The sequence below is a fragment of the Crocodylus siamensis genome, chromosome 4 (assembly GCF_052110815.1).
Source record: "Crocodylus siamensis isolate JL-2025a chromosome 4, ASM5211081v1, whole genome shotgun sequence".
NCBI lineage: Eukaryota > Metazoa > Chordata > Crocodylia > Crocodylidae > Crocodylus > Crocodylus siamensis.
Window position 1 is genome coordinate 60,403,035 of NC_143398.1, and position 20,634 is coordinate 60,423,668.

Consider the following 20,634-nt stretch of genomic DNA (forward strand, 5'->3'; position numbering starts at 1 on the left):
GCCTCCCAGCATGGCTGGATCCATCCCACAGTAAGTGGGTGCTGCAAAGGGTGGGAACAGGGCTGGGGGAGTGGGGCTGTGCCAGAGGGCACTGAGCTGAGGGACAACATGGCCAGGCCATGGCAGGAGGAATGGAGCAGGGCCAAGGGGAGCACAGCCAAGCCAGGGCAGGGGGGAGAGCGTGGCCCGGTTCAGGCAGGGGAGCCTGACCAGTGGGTAGCAGTGGTCCATCCCACTGCCCACATGGGGCTGGGGAAGGGTGTGGGGGGGCAGGGCCGGGTGGGGTAGGGTGACAGCATTGCCCAGCCAGGGGGCAACAAGGTGGCCTGTTCCTGTGCCTATGAAGGGCCAGGGAGGTCTTATTTTTCCTCCCATGGAGGCCAGGCTGGGGCTGGGTGGGGAGTGGGGCCAGGCAGGGCCATGGTGTAGTAGGCTGGAGGCAGCCCAAACATCTGCCAGCCATCCCAGCCAAAGCCTTGAGAGGTGAAGCTGCAATCTGACAACCAAATTGGATCCCAGGGCTGAAGCAAGCTTGTGAAATTTAGCCCTGAGCTCCATGATTTGAGTACATCCCTAAGCATGACAAATCCTAGTTTTTCACAAAGAGCTTTTTATAAGCACCTTCCCGAAACTCTATATTGACCACATAAATGCATATTGGAATGGTTTAGTCAGGAATGATCCTGCCTTGAGCAGGGGATTGACCTTGACCTACAGAGGTCCCCTTCCAACATTACTACTCTATGATTCAAACATTCAAGAGTGATTCATGTTATCCATATTAGTTTGACTAAAAAGAACTGTCATTTTAATTTTCCTAGAAAAGAAAGACTCAAAGAGCAAAACAGCAAAGAGAACTCCACCCCGCCCCCAAAAAAAAAATGCTGTAGGAGAACATAGCATTCTAAACATTGGGTTCATTCACATCAGCATGTTCATACGATCTGAGCCTAATTCACGGTTTACTGAGTTCCGTCATACTTACAACTTTTTAAGTTTATCCAATCCAGAAAAAGCACCATTCATATCTTCAATAGTCCATGATATTTCATTGTTTTTCAGATCCCTGTTCAAAGAAAAAGAAGTCAAAGCACAAAAGGGATATTCCACAAACTACGTGATTTTTAAAAAGTGCATAGTATTTAAATCAATACTAAGCAGTGCCCTTGCCATTCTAAAAAGTATTTGTTTAAAAAAGAAGCTCTTCTTAATTGCTGTTTTACTGAAAAATTTATAAGATTTGATTAATAAACCAAAATAACTTCACCTCTGTTTTCATTCATGACAGGAATGGTTTTAAATTAAGGCACCCAAACATAGGAAAAAGAAGAGTCGTAAGAATGAAGGTGTCCACCCATTTCAAACTAAATAAAAAACCTATGATTATCGATTTTAAGGAGTTCCTTAAATGTGGCAACAGATTGAGGTCAAAGCAGGGGAAAAACATTTCACACCTCAGGTCTACCACAGCAAAGTCCTGATCACATGCCAGCTCAAGATGTAATCAGAAAAATCCATGAAAGAAGAGTGATGGCTGAGCTAGATGAGGTTTAAAAAAGATCAAGGACTGGGAGGAGGTGGGGTGGGGAAATGCAAGAGAAAAAAGCCCTCTAATTTTCAAAGTCCTAGGGAAAAACATGTCTTATGCATATAAGTACTTTGTTACTCTCCTAACTACTGAAGGGGCCTAAGATATATTCTATAGGTAACATTTTTGATTCACTCACTTCCTTCTCACCCTTCCTCCAAGATACATAATTTCAGTAAACATCCATTATTTTAGACAGACAAATGCTTAAGAATGACAAAAGCCTGCATAATCATCAACATCTGATCTTCAGTTATCTACTGAATATATCTATACTTAGATTTCTTCTGTCATGACTCCTATCCTGGGGGAACCACTCCAAACAGATTAAGAAGTAACAGTGATTATGGTGCCTAAGCAATCAGTAGTGATGCTGCCTGAATCTCTCAATAGGGAAGAAGCAGTGTATAAGAGCCCTCAGGAAATGGCAGATCTGTGCTTTAGGTGCAAGTCTTGACATTCAAGAGTTTGAAAGTTTATTTCTTACCAATTTAAGAGGACTCAAAGTCAGGACATGAGATACTAAAGTAGCTGACTGCAGAGTAAGAGAAACATGTACATGACAGTAGGCTTAGTATATGACACCTCTTGTGGAGAGGTTTACTCTGGAACAAAACTATATGAAGAGGATAATGAAACACTGATGGGAGCAGATTGTCCTGTTGTGGTCCCTTCCCCCTCTCCCCTATAGCTTGTCTAAGAGCAGCTTTGTGCTGGAGGCTAGAAATGAGAAAGAAGCAGGGCTGATACCCTACCTCTGAATGAAAAGCAACTGCAACAGTCTCTCTCACAAACTTGTCTGGGATTCACATGCACAGTAGGAACCAAAACAGCACCATTAAGAGTTAGTATTGTGTGTTCCTGCCATGACCTATTCATTTATTTATTTTCTTCCCTCAGAGATTCTTTTAAGCAGCTACCTTAAGAAATCTTGCTATGACAGATAACAAGATGTATATATGTTAAAAAAAACGTGGACAGACTGTAATGAAGGAAGAACAAGACATTGTTTCATGACTACCCTGAATAAAATCTTATTAAAAAGAAAAGCTGTATACAAATCTGGGAAAGATTACCAAAAAAAAAAAAAAAAAAATTGTAGTTCTACTTTTCCTTAAGAACAAAAATAAAAGTACTTGGAATGAAAGTGGGTATATTTATATATCAGTTTGGTTTCTGACCATGAAATCAAGTTGTGTCAACTTACAAAGTCTGTAAACTGGAAAGTCCCCGGAAGGCACAATCAGCAATGTAATTTACTTTGTTGTTCCCAATGTAGAGTCCAACCAGTAGGCTTAAACCAATGAAGCTTGAATCATCTAACCTTGCTAAGTGATTGAACGTTAAATCCCTGCAAGTTCAAAAAAGAAAAATCTCAGTTGTTTATAGTGGAGTGTTTATTGTTCAATTCTGTTCAATGCTTTGTTACAATGAAGACATGGCTTTCAGTTAATAAAGGCTATTTATTACACAATTTTTTATTATACAGTTTGTGTATTATTTCCTGTTATCACAAATTACTGCAGAATGGATTTCTTTCACTTGAAAATTACTGTATCAAAGCTTTAGTACAACTGCCACAGAGAACTGAAGCAGTCACGGTTGGCTTCAACTTTTTCCAACAAAATATGACTCTCTCTCACACAAAAAACTTGTTGTCAACCTCGAAACTTTGTTATGAAAAATTCACAGATCAGTGGTAAGCAGCTCATGCTTTGGCAGGTAACCTGCTTTCAGAAGTGGAATAAAATAAAAGCTACTCACAGCTCACTGAGTTTCTGGCAAAATTCCCAGGCATCAGGACTGATCCTGCTGATGGCATTGTGGCTGAGATGAAGTTGCTGCAACATAAGCAAGCCATAAAGCCAGCCCTTGGTGATCTCTGTTAGGTTATTATGGTCCAGCTGCCTATGCACACACAGAAAAAAAAAGGGTTTAAAAACTCAAATGAAGGACACGCTTTGTCATGGATCTTTATTTGATTGTGAGTTATCAGCTAGATAGTAATATTTATTGTATGGAAATGAGCTGAGGATTGCAGAGCAGCAAGACAGATTGATCAAACTTGAAGGTATTTTCAAATTGAAATATTTTGGCTTGGTTTTTGGAAAGTTGTGGTATGTGAATATGTAAAACAAACATGTCTACTCATTTGTGTGATGCAAGGTAATTTTCTTCCAAAGGGACTGTGAAAGCTTATACTCACAAGATTTCCATGCTGGTTAATCCCCAGAATGCTCCATCCATGAGTCTAGTTATCCCATTTCGCTGTAGCTTTAATGATTTCAAAGCAGTAAGTCCTTGAAAAGTAAGGCCATCTACATGTCTTATTTTGTTACGATTCAGCTCCCTGAAAAAATAAATTGTACAGTTGTAACAGAGTAAGTTTATTTGGATGCCTACACCACTTCCATCATTATGATGAAACAAATTTTAAGTATTCATAAAACAATGTAAACAAGATGTAACAGAAATAGACATTTTACTCTAATACAAATACGATTAACTATGCTAATACTATTCTGTATTTCAAATGCAAAACACAGGTGCTTGGTGTTACTTTCATTTTAAATGCAAAGGGTGCATGGGCTTAGGAGTTATGAAAAGCCATGTTCTGAAGCTTACATGTATTAACTTCTGCTTTGTAAATATCAAGAAGTTTATTCATAATCAAGGATTCAAATTTAAAAAGGGTCCTCTGAGGATCAAGGCTTCTCATCTGTTTCCTCATAAAGTTAACTAATCTGCTAAGCTACCTTTGCTGCATCAAGGAGAGCTGTTTCTTTCCACAACTTCGTCACTTCACATTCATAAAGACCTAACTCCTACAACCTAGTGATTCTGAAATTTTCACCTTTGCAGGAATTCAGTCATCGTTCCTCTAAACCTGCCACCACTCTCTCTCTCCTCTTCTGTCTCTGGGATTAATATGAAGAAGCAATGAAGGAACAATATTTAACAATAACAGGCCCCAGTACTTTCCTTCATCTTGCTTTGCTTATCTCTTCATATTGAGGTGGCCTACTGTTAATATCAAAATAGTATCACACAGTCCTCTTGCTTTTGCAAGAGCATATACGTTTTCAAAATAAATGCTGTATTCAAGACCTACAATGAAAGTCTTTAGAGACAAAATACTTTGAAATGAACAAAAAAATAAACACTTTTGTAATGCTATTTCTACATAGCAGCTGTAGATTTTTAAGACTTGGTAAAATACGTTCAGACAAAACTATCAGTAAAACTGATGAGGTTCTGTTTAACTTCATGCTATTATTCACTGATACATATATTCTAAAAGCAAAATTATTTCCCTTCATTTGTTCTTACCAAGAAAAGATCTATTCTACAGATTATGCAAATTGAGTTCACTTGGTATTTCCTTAAGTAGAGAATTTCTACTGTCTTTGCCTATTTTCTTATAAGGCAAACTAAAATTTTAAATATAGTCTATACACTTCTCATTATTGCATAAGACTTCTATCCATCAGAAGGTTTTAGCAAAGGTTGCGTCTTGCTTTGCTTAGCCTCTGGTTAAATTAAAGGCTAAAGTTCAAGTGCTGCCAGTGCTTTGCAAAACCTGAAAACAATTAACTAATTGTAGGCTGTACTTACAGGTGCTGCAGATGGGAGAGTTTAAACATCTTGTGAGGGATTGATGAAATTTTGTTCCTGTTCAGTTTCAATACCTGAAGTGTGCCAGACAAATTGTCAAAGGTACCAGGCTCCACTGAGGTTATCCGATTACTGTTAATGTACCTGTTGAAACAATGTCTAGAATGTTAAATTTACTGTAATTTTATATGTTTTTAATACTAAGTAGTAAACTATAACCACTTTGCATTGCCTATCACCTGACAAATAGCATTAACTTAACATGTTTATTAGTGATCTAATCACTACCACTAGTGAATTTCACAGCTAAGAGATTTGTTCCATTCTACAAAAATCTAGCATTGTCAAATACAACATATTGCAAAGGTATGTTACCAGAATATACCTCCAGACTATGTTGACTCAGTGTTTCTCTAGCTTAATTTAATTTTCAAATCAATAATATGGTAAAGATTCAAAAAAGTTCATGAAACGCTATATGAAACTCAAATCCCATTAAAACCAAGGGAATAATAATTTTTTTAAAATTTATTTCGTTAATGATCTCCATCAAGAGATACTTCCATTTGATTTTTTAAAAATATATGGTTTTTGTTTTCTACAAACTAAAAAACTCAAGATAAAAGAATCTATGTTCTTTTATCAAATAATCTATAAAATGTGAACAGGTGAAGCTGGCAATAAATATTTTAAACTAGACTCAAACCTCCTCTGTGCTAACATACTAAGTTTTACCATAATGAGTAATATTTTGAAAGCACATTGTATCATTTTAAATAAAGTTTTACTTACAAGTACTTGAGTTGCAAAGGAGGAAACAATGTAGGTTTCAGTTCTGCAATATTATTGTTGCTCAGGTCCAAAGTTTCTAGAGCTTGAAATGGTTTCAAATATTCAGACAAGATCTCAGCAATCTTGTTATTGGTCCTAAAATTTGAAAACAATGCTCAAAGATTCTGTCATACCTAAACAAAAAATATGCCAACTATACAGCACCCTGGAAATTTAGTTCTCAACTTCTGAATTTGACAATCAGTCTTTAGGTAAAGTAGCATAATGAAATAGTTTCTGTAATTAAAACATTAACTACTGTAACAAACTAAAATTCTGCATGATTAGAGAAAGCGAAACCATGCACATGTATCTACATTTCCATAGGAGACAAAAAGAATCAGTTTTGTCTGACACTCCAGCTACCGTGATGCAGAGGATTTTAAAGACCAGAAGGAACCATTATACTAATCTATTCTGACTTCCACTGTGCAGACTGTACAATTTCACCCAGTATTTTTTTCATCAGACCCAACAGCTTGAACAAAGGCATATTTTTTTAAATAAATATTTAGAACTAGCATTGAGCAGTAGCACACTCAGTACTTCAGGGAGATCAGGTCAACATTTTTGTTGCTTCAACCAAAGTGCACACCAAAGGTGCATGTGTTCCTGTTTTAAAGATTTAAGCATTAAAAGCATGAACATCCACCCAAACTATCATAAATAAAAGAGCTAGATTAGAAAATGAGACTTATGTTGTGCAACACAACAGAAAGTTATTGCCTATAAATCAACCCAGTTGTTAACCCTGCATTTAAAGATATTAATTAATCTCTATTAATAATGTAACTTGTATGTATTGCAGAACTCATATCGTGAGCTTGGAATTCATATATGGTTACTGTGCTAAAGTGTCTGCTCATTATAGCTCCATAACTAGTTAAACAAATGGTTATTTTAAACTGTTACAAAGACACACACCAACTTATGCCAGTGAGTAGTATATTTTTCACAGCAACCAAGTTTCTGTGTTCATACATGCTACCTAATCTTCTTTGTATCGGTATATGCCATAAAACCCGAAGCACCACCCCATGTTTCTCCAGAAAGAAGCAATGCACAGGAAATACATACAAGCATAGAGGGAAATGCATTCTGGGATATACTGCTACAGAGAACTTGGAAGGGTGGGTAGTAAAGGGAGCTAACAAAAATGACAACAAGAATGTAATGATCTGCCAGTCTGTGGCTGTTAACTGGTTAGGTTCAAATCTGCTGATCTGCTCTAGCTGAAATACCTCCTATATGTGGTTGTGCCAGTGATCAAAAGCCAGGATCATTTTTCCAGATTCTGGAGACTGGATGTTAAGCAGCTTAATTGTTACCACAACCACATTGCTTCTGAGAAGAGATGGATAATGTTCAACTTGATCAAACAGTAAGTCACAGGTTTTGCAGTGGGTGCATAGGAAGGGGATTATTACTCAAGAGAAAAAACAAACAAAAAACAAAACAAAACACTTGATTCAAGTTAAGTAAAAGTTAAAAATTAATGGGCGCTCGCACCATGTGTGGGATTGAGTCAGTGATCCTGCAGCCCATCTAACATCACTCTTGTTCTGTATCATGTTTCAGGCCTCAGGCTGTCTGGTAGAAGTAACACTACATTTTTTTTAACTCTTAGCTGGAAGTATTTATAATAAATGGAAACAAATTACTTTAATAAAAAACAACAACAAACATTACCACCATAAGGCTAGAGTTAGATAACAGGTCACAGAGCCTTGCTTTTATGCATTAGTTTGTTTATAAGGTAATAACTAACAAGGTATTAAAACTGCCAATTACTTGAATGACGAATAAAATTTTCCTCGCAGTAAAAGTGTGCTCCAGCAGAAGCCAGCAATTTCCTGAACTGCACGCCTCCTAAATTGCAGTGTGAAAGTGTTCAGTTATTGAGACACTTACACAGTGCTGTCTTTGTGTCAGTATTGCTTCATAAAACAGAAATTCCTTACAACTGGCAGAATAATAGCCCCTGTATAACAAAGTTTAGTTGACTCTAATGGAACTGAATAAAACCCAAATACAACTTTCAGATTAGCACTTCACCTGGCAAATTACTTGGTAAACCAGTTTGCAGAAAATCAAGGAGGTATTTTGATGGTGGAATCACAGAAGGAAAAGAGAAAGTGAATTCATTTGTTCACTAAACTAGAATTATATATCAATAGTATTATTACATCTGTGAATGTGGGACAAAAGACACAGTTATTTAGCCCCCACTATGTAGTGTTGCTGCTTCATATATGTGGGATATGCAAAAACAAAATATATTTAAGCACTTCACGTCCTCTTGCCCCCTCCAATCCAACCCTTTTCAGCAAAAGTGAAAATTCAGTGTGAATAAAAAATTGGTGCTGGAAATACGCCAAAACATTCTATTTAAAAATGCAACACTAAATTAAATAGAGGTCTCTGTTGTCACAATCATTTTATTTTTATAATCACTGTAGGAAATGAAATAAAAAGTCAACCGATTCCTATTTGTCAAGTTATTTATTATATTAGTCAAAAACATTTTTTAAATATAAGGATGTATGTCAGAGGGGAGAAGCAAACTGTATCCTCTTTCTTGACATAAAGTACCATCAAAGTGTGACACTTGAACAAAAACTTCCCAACAGACTACTGAAGAGTGCCATGTTATCAAACTCAGACAAGACACATTGCACATACTGCCCTATTTCATTTCACAGATTCTCAAGGGAAGAGATAGCAATGAGTATATTTGCTGGTAACAGCAGAACCAAAACATCAAGTTCTCACAGCAGTATACGCGAACCAACTGGGCTACTTGCAGATGCTAAACACAAACAAACAATACCCCACTCCAATAAAACAACACCCCCCCACAAAAAACAACCCCCCCCCCCCAACCCCCCCCCCCCCCCCCCAACGTGCTTTACTGGAAGAAGCATCACATTACTTCAACCCAGTTCTGCAGTGCATGTACAGTTCAGGCACTTCAGCAGGGCTTTTGGGCACTTTTAGCTAAAGCTGATTCAACCAGCTATTAGATAAAAGTGGCAAAAAGCCACACTAAAGTGCTTCAAGTTTACAGATGTCAGGCAAGACAGCTGCCTCTTCTGGGCACGTGCAGGGCTTGGCACCATGTTTAAAGTGCCATTTTATTTGAGGGGGAGAAGAGAGTTTACAACTACAAGCACTCTCAGATTCTAACTTTTCCCCTCATTCTGCACTACTGAGGCCACATCTGGAGTACTGTGTCCAGTGCTGGGCCTCCCACTATAGAAAGCATGTGGACAAGTTGCAAAGATCCAGTGGAGGGGAACAAAAATGATGAGGAGGCTGAGGCACTTGACTTATGAGAAGAGGCCGAGAAAACTGGGCTTATTCAGTCTGGAGAAGAAACGACTGGGGGAGGACATAACAGCAGACTTTAACTACCTGAAGTGGGGTTCCAAAGAGGATGGAGCTAGACTGTATCAGTGATGGTAGAGGACAGATCAAGAAGCAATGGTCTCAAGTTACAGCATGGGAAGTTTAGGTTGGATATGACGAAAAATTCTCTCACTACCAGAGTGGTGAACACGTTACCTAGAGAGGTGGTGGAATCTCCATCCTCATAGGTTTGTAAGGCCAAGCTCAACAAAGACCTGGCTGGAATGATCCAGATGGAGAAGGTCCTGCTTTGAGCAGGCGGTTGGACTAAATGACTTCCTGAGGTCCCTTCAAACACTAATTGTCTATGATTCTTTACATATTAGAAACCACTCTTACTCTCAACACACTACAATGCCCTTGGACCTCAGACTCCTCCTGTGATGGCATATGGAGGCGTGGATCCTGAGGACTGCTCTACATAAACAGATAAGAATCGGTGTAGCAGTTTGAATTCATGATTTCTGTCATCTGAGTGCCCACACAGAGACCTACAGCAAAATGGTGTGAATTCAAACTGATTTACTTCTTTCTGTACAACTCTAGAGAAACCAATAGTAGTAAAATACCTTATAGAGCATGTTAATAATTAATTTTCTACGTTATAAACATAAAAACACGTCATAAATGTCAAGAGGATGCTACAGCCACATCACTAGTCCAAGATGTCTATAACAACCCAATCAATCAAGGTGATATGGGCCATTTTATACAAACAGCAGCAACAGCATATTTGACATATTGTCTTATAGTTTCTTTGGCCTTGGGGAAAAATAAGAGAGAGTAGCAATTTCTGTCAGTGTCTTGTAAAGGATCTAGTTAACAACATTTATAGATATTTTAAAATATTGTTGAAGGAAATTATTTTAACCAGGTGTTTATTAGTATGATTGTATAAATAAGTACTCCCAATTAGTAATGATTTGCTAGATTTTAAATACCCGTGTAAGTCAACTCTCGTTACAGAATGCTCTGATCCTGTTATCTGTAGTCTGCCATTTTCTAAAACTGGGAAAGAGCTAGTGCTATACCTTGCACCTCTGTCTTGAATTCTTATCACCTACATCCCAAATTGTAACATACTGGGCATTGATAGACATGCAGCTCCCCACTATAATTCGTGGTGCTTTGCAAGAAGCACCATGAGTTACCACTATCCCAGGGACCCAACAGATGTTTGCTGTTGGGTCCTGGGGATTGGGAGATAAGATGCATTTTTGTAGCTGCCCTCCTCCTAGCCCTGGCCCTGTCCCCTCCAAGCCCCAGCACAGTCTTTGGAATGGGAGGGGAGGAACAGAGGGAGTTTGTTCTGTGGGCTTCCCCACTGATGCTGGAGGATGGGGCAGGTGGATTGAAGCCCCCCCACACTGGGGGGCTCCAATCACCCACCCCACCCTCCAGAACTGGCAGGGCAACCCCCAGAATGAACTCCCTCTGCTCCCTTCCCCCTTCCCATTCGGAAGACAACATGGGAAGCAGAGCTCAGCTTTATCAGCCAAGTCCTGCTCCCAGCCACACTGACAAATGTTAAAGAAGGAGCTCTACTTTGGAGAGCCTTCACCTGAGCCCTCATATATTGAGGATTCAGGCTGTCACCTGACTGAGCATTTTTAATGTGTTCCACAGCTATGTACTTCTGTCAGTGCACAGCTGAAGAGTGCTGTCAGTGGCTGATCACATGACAAACTGTCACATCTGTCAGTACCCACTATTGCTTCCCTTTCCCAAAAAGCAATCAAGTTTTCTTTGCAGCTGGATCTTAGCCCTTTTCCTTTTGGTATACTCCCTATCTATTTACCTCAAGTTCATGAGGTAAGGTAGAAATTTAGAGATTGTGCACTGAAGGTGTGGGACCAGGGGAAGGAGCAATAACTAATATTAGTCCACTTTGGCATTTGGCTTCCCCTCTTAAATTTCTCCAACTTCTATGGCAGTTTTGCCATCCTTTCTTCCCTACCCAATCATGTCTACCTCTGTCATTTTGACATTAACCCTCTCCACAGTGTCTTCCTTAAAATCAAAGGCTCACAGGAGAATAAATGATAGGGGAATACATTAAAGAAAGGAACAATAAAACTAAAAGGGAAACAAGTCTAGGGCAATTCTTAATGACTGGAGATAGAGACTCTGCAATTCATTCCCCAGATATGGTGGGAGACTCATCCTTTGCAGCATTTAGAAATAGACTAGGTAAAATCCGGGGAGGGGAGGGAATTCCACAGCTGCTCCAGGGGGAAGGAGGGAAGATCTTAGTATTTTTCCTCCCATCATTTTGATAGCTAACATAATTTTAGTAGAAACATTCAGATAATTTATCCAGTGCGATTAATAATCGATGTGACTTAAAATATCATGTTGTTTGAAAGTTAACTCCTTGCTGACATACAAGTGGGACTGTGCACCTTTCTCGTAATTATACACCTGACTCCAGGTGGAGTTGAATGGTTCTCTCTCTAATTGTTAAAAAAATCAACAAAACATTTTAAATGAAACGCTTCTTTCAAAAAACCAGATGCCAGAAAAGAGCCAAGTCAAAATCCTGGCACACTTCCAGCCCTGCTGGCAAGTCTACAGGTCTGGTTCACACAGACTTCTTACATGCCTTGAGCCAAGCAGCTGCTTTCTTCTTGAGGCACTCATCCCATTTCACTCTTCTATTTAGTGATTTTGACAAGCTTTCAGGTTAGATGTCAGAGCATCCCATTTATCGGGGTATCAAGGCTCAAAAATACAATGTAAAACCCTACTATCATGGCTGGCCCTCTGGCTGACCCTGACTAGCTCTTAGGAATGAAGAGGCAGATAAATTTGCATATCACCTATATGGAACAAGTTTCTGCAGGGGAAAGGTGTACTGATATTCAAACTGAGGGTGAAGTTACATGTTACACATAGACCATTCTAAAAGTACTTAAAATACAGCATATTTAAGTGAAAGATGCTTAACTCTTGCTAAGTGTCCTCTGAGCATCTCAAAGATATGCTACTTTGGGCAAGGGTTAACTCTGGGCTATGATACCCAGCTCATATTAGGGTAACTTCAGTCTGCACCACAGAGATAAAACAAGCAATATGTGGTCCTCCAACATCCCAGGATGCACTCTGTCAGCCCCTGCCCCCCCCCCCCATTCCATGAACAAAATTTCCATCCTCCCAAACTCCACTGTCTAAGGCATGGTACTGTGGTACTGCCTGGGAGCAGACATGACTCTGCCTGTGTCAGGAGGTGGATAGTAACACAGGGAGCATGGAGCTGGGAAGTAGAGAGATACGGGCACTGTGGGTTCCCTCCATAGATCCTCCACATTCCCTCCACCTGTGGAGGGGGGTGGGGACAGAAAGAGGGCTATGTTGTGGGGAGTCCTTCACTGATCCCTGCCAACCCGAACAGATCCCAGCCTCCATGAACCAATCTTAGCTCCCTCCAGCCTTCCCCAGAGAAAACTATAACTTTTGCCCAGAGTGGAGCAAAAGCTGGGGAAAGGTTCAATTAACCTTTGTTACTTAAGGTTAGTTGCAATTTTCCCATGCTACCTGGCCCACTTCCCCCACATTCCATCAGCTCTCCACTGGTCAGACAGCTTAATGGTCGCTGTGGATTTGCTTCACACCCCTATTCCCATCCTGGTATGGGGTATTTGGAAGGGAAGGGGGTGGAGAAAGAGAGCTGTACTATCAGTAAAGAGACAACAGGGTTTAGTGTAGTGGGACCGCATCTAAACCAAACCCCTGCCTGAGGCAGAATTATCCCTATCCAAATCAACTGTGTAACCCTTGGCAAAACTACACTGTCAACTCTGACACAACACAAGATAACACAGGTAAGCATGGGGCCCATGGCAGACAGTGGTTTGCTGCTGTGCATGCTGTTAATATACACTCAAAGGATTCCAGGACTCCCAAACCCCCTCACCCTCCCTGCCATAAAGGAGGAAAGCAAAAACCTTCACAGTCCAACAAATCTGACCATGGGTAAAATTATCTCCTGACTCCAAATATAGTGATCGGTCTCACTCTGAGTGGAAGGGCAAGACCATCTAGCCAGGGATCTCCAGTTTTAAATCCCAGCAGAAGCACTGGCATTTCTCAGTCCCTGTCTCCAGCCTTGGCTGCAGACAACACCCTGCAAAAATTCTTACACTCTGGGAAAGGCTTACAAAAACCCTAACACATGTACCAGTGGGGGGCTGGGGGGGAAGGAGAAGGAGGGGCAGGAGAAAACCCATAGTAGAATATAGGCATAGCTATGCCTAGGATCAACCCTGATTGGTGACTGTCTAAACTCTTCTTGAACGCTTCCAATGATCAAGTCCACTATGTCCCTAGAAAATCTATTTCACTTTAGACAGGGCTAGCCAGTTGCAAGTAGACAGGCATTATCGCCTCCCATGTATTTGCACCCAATGTTTCTATACATTGACGTATCCCAAAACCACATCTGCCTTTTGTGAAGCTGCATCACACTGTAGAATCATCTTGAGTCTGTGATCCATCAACACTCCCAAATCCTTCTTCATAGTGCTGTCATCCAACCACGTGTCACCCTTTTTGTATTTGTATATTTTTTTATTCTTCCAGAGATGCAGCAATGTGCACTTGTCAGCATAGAATTTCATCCTGTTAGCTCTAGCCCACCTTTCCTATTTATTGAGATCCTGAATTGCGCTTCTGCCTTTGGACATATTTGCAATCCTTCTCAGTTTTGTCTTGTTTTCAAATTTGATGCATGCCAGCACCCAAATCATTAATGAACGCATTGAATAGCACTGGTCCCAGGACAGATCACTGTGGGATTCCACTTGAAACGTCCTGCCATTCTGACATCCATTTATAATTACCTTTTGCTTGCAGCTAGCGAGGTAGTTGTCTATTAACCTTATAGTAGTTTTGCCTAGTCTGCATTTCTCCAATTTCTTTATGAGAAGGCTATGCTGGACCTTGTCAAAAGCCTTGCTGAATTCCAGATACACTATATCCACAGCATTTCCTTCATTCACCCAACTAGTTACTCTGTCAAAGAAGGTGATCAAGTCTGTTTGACATTATTTGCTCTTAGGAAATCCACACTGCTTGTGATCAGCGTTTCCTCTTCCAAATCCTTGTAAATGGACTTCTATAGGATATGCTCCAGTACCTTCCCAGGTACTGAGGTGAGGTTAAGCAGTCTGTAGTTCCCTAGTTCTACTTTTTGCCTTTTTTAAAGAGTGGCACTAGATTGGCCATTTTTTAGTCCTTTGGTACCTCATCTGTCTCCCACGACTTCCTAAATGCTGTTGCCAAGGGCTCTGAGATCTCCTCTGCCAGTTCCTTCAAGGCCGTGGGATCAAGTTCATCAGGGCCTGATGACTTGGATTCATACAGACCTATCAAAAGCTGTCTGACCATCTCCTTCATTATCTTCCCCCTCAGCTTGCCCCTGCCTTATCTGGATAATCCTTATTAGGTGTCTGGCTGCAGCTTAATTTTTTTGTGAAGACTGATGCAAAGTAGCTGTTGAAAAGTTCTGCCTTCCGTTAGGAACTCCCCCTGGCTGTTTAACAGTGGACCCACAACTTCCTCAGTTTTTCTTTTTTGGGCAGTGTATTTATAGGAGCTTTTTGTGTCTCTTTACCCTCCCTTGCCAAGTGCTACTTTGGCTGGTCTCTACAGGTTCTTTTTGTTTTCTGGTATGCTTCCTTGGTGACCTGCTCATTTTTTTATTGCCTGTATGTTTTCCTTTTGCATTTGAGGCATCATAAAAGCTTCTTGTGAAATGACATTGGTTTCTTGCCATTATTCTTACATTTCTATTAGGTTGGAAGAGTTTCTTGTTGGGCTTCTCTTACTTTAGAACTCCCAGCCCTCCTGGGTGCCTTTATTGGTCAATCTTTCTTTCCATGGCACTATGCCTATTAACCCTGTAAGTTAGGTGAAACCCACCTTTTTGAAACCTAGAGTCCTAGGTTTGCTGACTTTGTGTTTTCCCTGTCTCAGGATCTAGAATTCTTTCACATTATGATTGCTGTAGCTGCAGCTCCAAGCTGCCACCCTGCAACTCCATTCTGCCGTTATGTTAAACCCTGGAAGCTGGATGGGAATGGGAGTGTGGAGAGAAGCCACAGCCCCCATTAGGCTGCTTGGCCATAGACAGCTGGCAACACTTGGGGAAAATGGGCCAGATGACATGGGAAAACTTCAAATAACCTCTCTGTAACTGAGGTTAACTGAACTTTTCCACAGCTTTAGCCTTGCTCCAAGTGTAGCCCTCTCTGAGGAAGTTTGAAGGGTCTGGGGTCAGGTCCTGGGTGCTAGGACTGGGGGAGGAGTCCCTGCAGTACAGGTCTGTCCTGCCATCCCCCACTCCAGGACGAGAATATGGAGGGGCTTGCAGAGGGAAGCCATAGTGTCCATGACCCGCATAGTGCATCTCCTCCTCCCGTCTCCATGATCCCACTGCTGCAAACTCCACTGTCTCCTAGCCATGCCCCTGCTCACTGGCCCTCTAATGACAAGTCAGAGCTGTGCAGGAAAGAAGCACTATTAATGCTCAACACATTCCAACTTTAACACTGCTTAACAGTCTACAGATTTAGTACAGTCTATGTGTTTTGTGAGGAAAAATGCAGAAAAACATACACTTTCCCTTTTGAAGCAAGAAACCATTGGTGGGAAGAGAGCCAGGGGCAGGGGGTGCTGGGCTACTATGAGGCAATGCCAAGCTGCAGAGCCGTGATTTCCCCTCGCCCCCACAGGCAGGGGCGGGGGCTGCAGATGGAGCTCAGACTGTGGATCTCTCTTGTGCCCAGATCCCAGTCCCTCCACCATGGGAAGGGAGGTGCTGAGTTCCCCACAGAGGGCAGTTGGGGCCTTCCCACCACAGCACCGAGCCTCCCAGCCGCATGATGGGTCTGCCCAGCCCTACTGCAGCAGCGAGGCCCAGGCAGGGTGACAGGCTCCCTGCACCTCCCGCTGTGCTTGTGTCCCTGCAGGCCCATCATACGGCTGCACTGCTAGACCAAGGCCTCCTCAACTCACCCTGAGGCAAGCTCAGGGTCTGGCTCCAGCAGGTGGTCTCCACTGTGTACGCTACAATCTTCCCCCTCCTGCCCATGGGGAGACAGAGCAGCCACTTGAGCCTGGGAACCTGCTGCAGCCCTAATGCTGCCCTTGGGATCCCTCCTGCACTGCTGCCCTTCAGGAAAGCCCTGGGGCTGTGCTCTAGGGAGCTCCCCCCAGGGCAGTGTGCAGGCAACTGTGGCTGGGGGAAAGTCACCCGCTGTCACCTTCCAGCAGCATCAGCGGCGATGTTTCAAGGCCATGGAGCCCTTGGCTGTGGCAGTGAGAGGAGGAAGCAGCACCACCCCACAAGCCACCTTGACCTCTACCCTCAACCAGCTGCTCACCTCCCCCAGTCTGGCTTGCGCCTACAGGGGCTACCCCCACAGCACCTAGCTGCTCCCCAGCAGCTGCCAACATGGTTTCACCACACAGCACTGGCAGCCAGGACTGTGCCACTGGGGGGCAACAAAGGAGCCACCATGTGCCCATGAGCCCCAGAAACAGCAGCAGCAGTGCTGGGCAGCCCCTAGCCAGACTCAGCAGGTGACTGGGGAGATGGGGGATGGGGAAAGGGTTGGGGGTGGTGCCTCTCAATTTAGGACCCAGACACCTTGTTTCAGGGAGGGGACCCACTTGCAGACTGACCAGGACCTTTCCATTCAGTAACAGGCAAATTTAATGATTAATAGTGATAACAAAAAAGAAGCAATATAAACAATCAAGCAATTCTATATATCCACCAAATCCTAGGGCTGTCGTCACAGTCAAAGTACATCTGGCCAGGACACAGGCTTCACTCTGAGGCTCTTTCTTAGGTGTCAGATATCAGCAGCGTGGAGATGGGATGCCAAGGCCAACTCTCCCCCTCCAGTGGAGTGGATGAGGCAGGTGGGTGGTATGCCTTCTATCCATGGTGGCATCGGGATAGGCATCGGGACAGGGGTCCCTCTCAGGGATCCTCTTGGGGAGGGATGACGAAGGACCCTTTGTTACTCTCAAGCCTCTAGTTTTGTATTCTCCTTCCATCCTTGTGTATTGCCTCTTCATCTGCAGCTGTCTCTGGTTGGTTATCTCTCTGTGGTCACATGTCCACGTAGCCTTCTGGGCCTTTTCCTAATTTGGTCTGCTCCCCCCAAACCAGAACTCAGGCCCCCCCTGTTCTGGGGTCTTGCTAGCTGGTGTCACTTATCTTGTGTTATGGGCAGTATGGTACATACTCTCTTGGTTGCCAGACTGTACGTCCTTGTTGGCCTTGTCGTGTTCGACAGCCTGCCTGCTTCTAGGGCTGTGAGAAACTGTGTGTGCAAGACCCAGACTTCTTAGAAATCAGTTAACCCCTGCTGCTCACCCTGAACCCTTTAAATGCATATATCTATACCTATAAGCCAATTCCCAAAAAGTAAACATTTAAATGCCATTTCTAAGCCAACAGGGTATAGGGGTGGGGCCAATGCCCGCTAGGTTCCCTCCTCAGGCCTCAGTGGGGGGGCTGTAGGGCTACTCAGGAATCCTCCTGCTTCAGCTCCCCTTTGCCCCCCCCAACTCTGCCCCCCAACTCCACATCAGGGGCCCTAGGTTGTAGGCCTCCTGTGACCAACATCTCCTGCTGGGCTTGGGGCTGGCCCAGCCCGGGCCTGTGGCTGGGAGTGCTGGTAAACAGCTGAGGCAGTCGGGAATCTGTGGCTTGCGAATGAGGAGCAACAGCTGGCTAGGCACCAGCATGTCAGGGCTGCTCAGTGCCACAAAGCAGCAGGGGGAATAGCAGCAGTTGGACCCATGTTCTAGTGTGGGAGGAGGGAGCAGGTGCTGGGAGGGAGGGAGCAGGGGGGAGGCAGGGGTTGCAGATTAGGAGTGAGGGGCACCAGTAGGGATGGGCTGCTCAGTGCCACAAAGCAGCTGTGGGGGCAGGAAGCTGCAATTGGACCGGTGTCCTGGTAAGTGGAGGGGGCAGGGGGAACTCTGATTTTCCATGATAAAAGCTAAAAATCAAATGCCAAAATATACAGGTATTTAGAATTTATTTTATTATAATGTTTGAGGCTTCCAAACTGCTCTAAAATTGCAAATACATCAACAAAACATTGTGTTCAACTGATATCTATATGTAGTGTGGCAGTTCATTTTAAATGTGGAAAGACATGGATTTTGTGCATTTTTAAACAGAGAATTTGGGGGTTTTAAATCAGAGAATTTTGGATTTTTCAACAGAGATATCAACAGAAATCCTTATGATTTGTAACTTCAACCAAGTGTGGGGAAAGTAAAGGAAGGGAAGGAAAGGGAGCTGTAAAATGACAAATACTAGGAAAAGTGAATGATTCCTCAGAATGAGGGAGAAGGACAAAACAAAAAGAAAAAGAAATAAACCAACAAACAAACAGAAACAAACCACTTCATACTTTAGCTTCAAAAGACAAGCAGTGCTTTACCTCATGCTTCACTGGTAATTCATAATTAACTTTTCTCTGGAACGCGCGCTCCCTGTCCATTCTGCCTTTGCCAAAGTCACCAGTGAATATAGCTAAGTGAAACTGTGATTGTAAAGCGTTGATCTTGCTAACATAGATAGCAGCAACAGCAAAGATATGGGGCACATATTTCAGCAGAGCTAGTATCCAAAATGTAAGACTTCCATGGATTTAGGCACATACGATCACTGCTACCCCATGCCCAGGCGTTTGTCACCATATTTTTGTATTGCTGCTACCTCTGTTAGCTAGATTAAAGATACCTTAAGCTCAGGCATGCCTATCATTTACACTTCATTTGCTATAAGGACATACTGACTGACAAAAGCTCTTGGCTATCTCCCCACAGTCAATCACTTCCTTTCCCTGGGCTTGAGATTGAGTGCTTTCCTAGTATTAATTCTACCTCTAGTGTCCAACCGCTTCTTCAGTGTCATTTGGAAGCTCATCTCCTTTCCCCCTTGTTCCAAATCTGGCCTCCTTGGGCCTTATCATTTCTCTTTATCTTCTTGTTCTGGGGAACTGCATGTGGTTCCCCTACTGCAACAACTACTAATTCTATAGCGATGACCTTCCCATCTCTGATCTGCCCTTCCATTTTGAATTATCTGCCACTTCTTGGATGGCTTATCAGCTGATAAAAATTAAAATGGTAGCATGAAAACTCCTTACTTAGTTTACTTGCTTTACCATAAAGAAGTATCTTTAATCCTTACCTCAAACTTCCATGTGAACCTCTAAAATAGGTCAAGAATCTACTCTTTCCTCTCAATTCTCACTAAAAAAAACAGCTTGTTTAGAATTCAATATTATTTTTTAAATCTCAGATTCAATGACTACAGGACTTCTGGATACTTCCTTCCTCTCTTACCCACTTACTACCATAAAATCCATTTTCCTTAGTTGGTACCAGTAACCAAGCTAAGCTCCTTTTCTACTTCTCCCACTTATTTCATCCTCCTCTGAGTTCCTCTTCAAAACAAGTCTCTCCCCAGAAGCCTACAAATTTTAACTGTTCCCTTAATAAACTGGTAACTAAAGAGATAACAAAGGCATAAAACACTTGACCAAAGAACTCTAATGCTGAGAGAGAGGCTTCTGCTTAGCATTCTAGCTTTTAGACAACACCAGTCTTTTGGCAGTGTGGCAGGGCACCTTTTGGTGCCTGCCACTTCAATGGCCTGAGCAGGGAGCAGAGCAGCCTGCAGATGACTGCAGTATCAATCAGGAGAGTCACATGGCCATCAGAAAGCCACCTGATTGGAGGAGGGCCTAGTTGCTGCCGAATAAGAGCAGGCTCTGAGTGGTAGAGCTGGCAGTTGCTGCAGGGAGAACATCCCCTGGCCAGAGCTGCTGCTCCCAGAACACCTGGAGGTCAAGGCTAGGAACAATGGGAATGAAGGAGGTTTCTGGTTCTAGGCAATGACATAAAACTACATCCTGCTGGGGTTGGATGATGGGGCTGCTTGTGGCAGGGCAGCTTCCAGGAAATGCCACACTTGTGCCTCCCACTATGGGGCATCAGAAAGTTTCGGCCCCTGCTGCTTTGCAGGTACCGTGTGGAAGGGAAAGGCTAGCACACCCTGACAGAAAAGCACAAGGGCCCAGGCCTATTGAGTGGGGACTGAGGCAGGGGCCAGGGGTGACAGACACCTGAGGCCATTGAGGGGGCAGAGTATTGACCCC

The 20,634-nt window shown here is 42.7% G+C and overlaps 1 protein-coding gene across 3 annotated transcripts in view; it reads right to left on the reverse strand.

Moving 5' to 3' along the window:
- The window catches only part of LRIG3 (leucine rich repeats and immunoglobulin like domains 3), a 64,349-nt gene that overhangs the window by 21,079 nt on the left and 22,636 nt on the right, over nucleotides 1–20,634 (reverse strand). For all 3 annotated transcript variants that reach the window (XM_090042414.1, XM_090042412.1, XM_090042413.1), the window contains exons 4-9: nucleotides 5,996–6,130; nucleotides 5,204–5,347; nucleotides 3,795–3,938; nucleotides 3,353–3,496; nucleotides 2,796–2,939; nucleotides 986–1,066 (exon numbers count right to left, since the gene is read on the reverse strand). In XM_090042414.1, coding sequence (XP_089898540.1) covers nucleotides 986–1,066; nucleotides 2,796–2,939; nucleotides 3,353–3,496; nucleotides 3,795–3,938; nucleotides 5,204–5,347; nucleotides 5,996–6,130 — 792 coding nt within the window. The remainder of the gene's footprint in view (nucleotides 1–985; nucleotides 1,067–2,795; nucleotides 2,940–3,352; nucleotides 3,497–3,794; nucleotides 3,939–5,203; nucleotides 5,348–5,995; nucleotides 6,131–20,634) is intronic.